At 52.4% G+C, this 5,142-nt stretch overlaps 1 protein-coding gene across 1 annotated transcript; it reads left to right on the top strand.

Annotated features, from left to right (window-relative positions):
- Positions 1-1,556: 1,556 nt before the first annotated feature.
- Positions 1,557-2,567, top strand: LOC123060136 (1,4-dihydroxy-2-naphthoyl-CoA thioesterase 1). The gene is made up of 2 exons (XM_044482709.1): positions 1,557-2,017; positions 2,137-2,567. The coding sequence occupies exons 1-2, from the start codon at positions 1,688-1,690 to the stop codon at positions 2,320-2,322; spliced, it is 516 nt and encodes a 171-aa protein (XP_044338644.1). The 5' UTR covers positions 1,557-1,687; the 3' UTR covers positions 2,323-2,567.
- Positions 2,568-5,142: the final 2,575 nt, after the last annotated feature.

Genomic DNA, 5,142 nt, shown 5'->3' with positions numbered 1-5,142 from the left:
CGAAATCCCTACGACAGCTAGTGCCCATCGGAGCAAGCATGCGCGGGATCGTCTTCGGGTATTGGAGGCAGGCATAGGCTCGAGCAGTTCATGCGTTTCAGCAGCTACACTTCATTGATGATGATGTAGCATGGCATCCTGCCTCCGATGCACTCTCCAAGGGCACAAAATTCACCGCCGACAGTATGTACTTCATTGCGACGACTCCGGCGTGCTATGCCTTTAAGTTCCAGTTCCGCGTCGACCAGCGGAGCTGGTGCCGACGTAGCCCATGGGATCTTCACAAGCATCGCGCATCGGCAAAGTGCCCCCCATGGGAGCTGCCGCCCACGACTTTGCTAACTGTTGGCGGAAAAATGAATTGGAGAAGCCCCCATGGCATGGGCGAGCCAATTATTTGATGGTCATCCAAAGCAGAGCCAGTGCTGGGTCAACGACCAATTTTTTTGGCTCGGCAGCTTCAGGCTCCAATCCAAAACAACCTCCATGTCCATGACACGGTACAGGCAGCGTTGGTAGGAATCACTGTCTCAATTGGCCGGATCGGGATACAGGTAGCTAGGGTTCTTAGCAAGAATTGGGGATTGAGAGGAGAGCCAGGGGCGGGAGAGGGGATCCGCCACAGACGGCCGGTTCCAGAGTCTGATCTCCATCGATACCCCCACCACTCAACACGCACGCCTACTTAACATGCATAGTGGGCCATGGTAGCATGGGTTGGCCTGTCGCTTCCTCCAGGCTCGGGCTTGGAGTTGTCTCAGCTTCAGGGAAACCAAGGCATCCTTCACCTGAAGAGCGTTGCTAGACAGACGATGCCTGCACGGCCGATGCATGAACGATTCATACGTGGCAGCACCAGCAGCGACCGATTCTCAATTAAAAAAAGCACCAGCAGCTACCGTGCGTGGAGGAGCCCTGTTGGGGAGGGAGAATCGTGCAAGCGTCGTGCACTAACCGTCGTGTGTAAAGCAATTTTGTCACCTGAAATAGACTTTACTCCGATAATAATGGCCCAACCATAGGTGGCGATGCCCTGCGGTATCCTCACACAAGGGTCATGCGAGAAAAACTACTCTCTCCATCCGGGCTTGAAATGCCGAGAAGAGTACTCACAGTCGCACTTTGAAAGATTGTCCAAAGCAGAAAGAGTACACCTGGAAGCTTCGAGGAAACGAAGGCATCCTTCACCTAACCTTCCCGGTATCCCACACGCTGCAGGCTGACTCGTGGGTGGACCGTCTGCCTTGGGCTCATTTCTAGATCGTGTCCTCCAGATGGTACTCTGCAGCCACCAATTTCACTGTTTAGTGATTATGATTAGGATTGACACTTGGCATATGGTGCCACGCAGGCGCCCATCACGGCAGTGAGATTCGTGTGGCAGCTTCACCAGTAGTACTTACAAGGGTAGAAGTAGTAGTACTACTACTGTAGTGGCATGGTTGTTGGAGGTGATCGACCAACTACTAATGAAAAAATAAAAAAGATAAAATGGACAGTTGATTAGGACATTGAAGACTTTGAATGATCCAACCACTCCTCAGAACTCTCGTAGTTATCAGTAATTATTGCACTGCACGGCTGGCTCTCTGTCTCGCTGTCTGCCTCTTCTAGCTAGCTACCACTCTCGCAGAGTAGATTTTCTCCGCGAACACGAGGGGGAGGGGAATAATTAAGCGAGGCAGGCATGGCGGCGAAGAAGCCGAGTAGTGCTATCGACATGGCGGAGCTGGACCCGGTGCTGCACGGGGTGGGCTTCGAGATGCAGGAGGTGTCGCCGTCGCTGCTCTCCGGCCGGCTCCCGGTCACGGAGCGCTGCTGCCAGCCGTTCAAGGTGCTGCACGGCGGCGTGTCGGCGCTGGTGGCGGAGGGCCTGGCCAGCATGGGCGCGCACATGGCGTCCGGCTACCGCCGCGTCGCCGGCGTGCACCTCGCCATCAACCACTTCCGCAGCGCCGCCCTCGGCGACGTCGTCCTCGCGCGCGCCGTCCCCGTCCACCTCGGGCGCTCCACCCAGGTCTGCGCCCTCATCGATCGACTTCTTGTTAACCGCCTGGCAACCTAGCTCGCTTGCTTGCTCCTGCATCGGACATGGACCTGGATTGAAGGATTGATTGGAACCGTGGATTTGGATAGGTGTGGGAGGTGAAGCTGTGGAAGATGGACCCGTCGGAGGAGGGGAAGAAGGGCCCGCAGATCTCCGAGTCCAGGGTCACGCTGCTCTGCAACCTGCCCGTGCCGGACAACCTGCACCACGCCGGCGACGCCCTCAAGAAGTACGCTGCCGCAGCAACGACCCCCACCCCCACCAGCAAACTGTAACTAGCAGTACCATCTCTACGTGTATATTTACTGCTCCAGATAATTTTCCTCTTCTTGTCTGGTCGCCTATCGAGCGATTAAAAATCTAAGAGCAAACGAACCCTATCAGTCACTCCTTTTTCTTTGACATTATCCTATCAGTTACTTCCACTGGTACGTACAATGTATCTGATCTATGCAAGTGTGCATTGCGTGTTCTTCTGTCCTCTCAAGGTATCAATCAAGCAGCCCCTTAATGTTCTTCAGTGGGTCTAGTTCATCTGTCCATTTCCCATCGTACAGTACATCTCTTTGATTGATCAATCAGTTGGATCAGTTACACCTTAGAAAGATCAACAGCATGAGCAAAAAAAAAGCAATGTTAAATAGAAGGGAAATGTTTACACCCGGCGCGTCAGGCAAACTTTGGGCCGGACGTGCGCGGGACGTTCGATCGTGGGGGCATCATATGGTCAGAAGGGAGCGCGACCCCACCTTATCCCTTTGTTTTTTTACGTTGACTTTGGCTACTCGACGTCCTCCCATCCTCTTGCTCCCCGTGTGCTTCCCCGTCAACCGTCGTTATCCCCGCCGTTCCCCTGCCAGACTAGACGCCGGCGAGCTGCTACCACACATGGCCAGAGTGCGAACTGGAGTGCTTGCTGGCGAGCTGCTACCACACATGGTCGGAGTACGAAGTGGAGATGCTCACCGGCGAGCTGCTACCACACAAGGCCGGAGTACGATCGAACTGGAGTGCTCGCCGGCGAGATGCTACCCCCGCACACGGCATGCAAATCATAGCTGGCAAGGCAAAGCTGGAAGGTAACACTGGTGGCTTCGTATGAGGACGCCACACCAACGTTTCAACCGGCATCGCTGTTTGCTAGAACCAGTGTCTTTTTTTGCTGGAACTAGACACATTTTTTGCTACCATCTTTTTTGATTTGCTAGCCAGACCAAGTTTTGCTACCACCGTATTTCAATTTTACTGGAAGCAGCCTAGTTTTTGCTACAACCGTCTTCTGGTTTTGCAAAGTCCGCCATTTTGGCGACCGGTGACAGCAACTTCAGCCATTTTTGCTATAACCGTTTCAAATTTTTGCTACCACCGTCTTTGTGTTTTGATACATCCATTCATGAGGCCATGGTGCATTTTTTACGACTGAGATGTGACCGGCGACGACGACCTCCCCCTGAAAGCTACAACCAGCTGAGCTAGAAGCTGCAACCGTCATCTCTTTTTGCTACTACCGGCGACGGATTTGCTACATTCATCACTGCGGGTCTGCGACCTACTAGGGTAGTGGTTTTTTTGTTGCAACCATCCTAAGATTTTGCTACTACCGGCGGGATTTTTGCTACATCCATTATATGTGGGGGAAGACCGCGACCTGCGACGGCAACGGCGGCGAATTGGTGCAAACGGACATGGAAAAAAGCTTCAACCGGCCTAGTATAAGTTACAACCGATGGAGAAAAAAGCTTCAACAGACATGACAGAAAAGCTTCAACCCTCATGGAAAAGCTGGAAGCAGGTACGAAAAAAGCTTCAAGCGACCATGAAAAAAAGCTTCAAGCTAGAGCCAGCAATGGCTATGACGGCGAGGCTACGATTGGTTGACGGCGAGGTTGCAGGCTGCAACGGCGAGGCTGCTACCAAACGACAGCGGAGGGTGCGACCACAGAGCAACGCCATGTTGCAACGAATGGCGACGAGGGCCGCAAAACACCCACGAGATGCAGCTTCAACGGCGGCGGCGTGGTTGCCAGCACGTCGATGGCGAGGCGAGCGAGGAGCGGCGTCCTTCGCGGGAGGGTAGACACGGGAGGCGGGAGTTTTTTCACGAGGGCCGGGTAAGAGAAAGAGGCGCCATGGTGGACGATGCGTTTGCGTCGAGCGCAGGCCGTACGCGAGGAAGGAGGAGGCTTTGACCTCCACGCAAGGGAGAAGATGCAATCCGAACGGTTATTATTGAGTAAATCGAACGACTGGGGCTTGACTGGCTGAAACTTTCGGCCGGCGCACCAGCGCCCAGTACTGCCTAGATAGAAGTACTACTGCTTGCAACTAACAAATGAACCAACACTTCTCTCGCTGCATTTGCACGGAGTGTTTTTTGCTTCTTAAAACAAGACAAAAGTCTCGTCATTTTTATTAATTAAGAAGAAAAGAGTTGTCCGGTTAATTAGAAAAAAATCAGGCGAAAAGCAAAGTTTTAAATAACTGGTTATAGCTTTTGAAGAGTCCACCCATTAAAGATATACACTTTAGTGCTCAAATGGAAATGGCGCCAATAGTTCGCTATTTTTTCCTATAGCGCTACATTTAGCGCCGTTAAGCTCTCTTGGGTCGAAAGCTCAAAATTCTCTGGACTTTTCATAATCATGTTGCGGCGGCCCAATTTTTTGCCTCATTCGTTCTTTTTGTTTTTCATATATATATGATGCATTAATGCAAAGCCTGGTTATTGAATTAGTATGCATGATCAGTAAGCTCACAACCTCGCACACAAAAGATACATCGCTCACACTTCTACAATGAAGTGGCCACCGTCGGTGCAGAAGCACAAGATGGCGGCCCTTGCGAATGGCTGGTAGGCCCGACATGTGTGATGCATACATGCCAGATTGTCAGCGAGTTTGTTAGAGGAGAGCTCAGAGGATGATAACCAGACGATGGAGGAGGCGTCCGACAACAAGCATGCGCCTGCTACAGTTCCCGGCTTCACAATGGCGCTAGTGCAAGCACTAGTGCAGAACCGGGCAATAGCACCGGTTCGTAAGGCCCTTTAATGCCGGTTTGGTAACTGGCGCTAAAATGTAGGCACTAAAGGCCCT

The sequence above is a fragment of the Triticum aestivum genome, chromosome 3A (assembly GCF_018294505.1).
Source record: "Triticum aestivum cultivar Chinese Spring chromosome 3A, IWGSC CS RefSeq v2.1, whole genome shotgun sequence".
In the NCBI taxonomy this organism is placed as follows: Eukaryota; Viridiplantae; Streptophyta; class Magnoliopsida; order Poales; family Poaceae; genus Triticum; species Triticum aestivum.
Note: the sequence above shows the minus strand (reverse complement) of the source record. Positions and strands in the feature narration are given on the sequence as shown.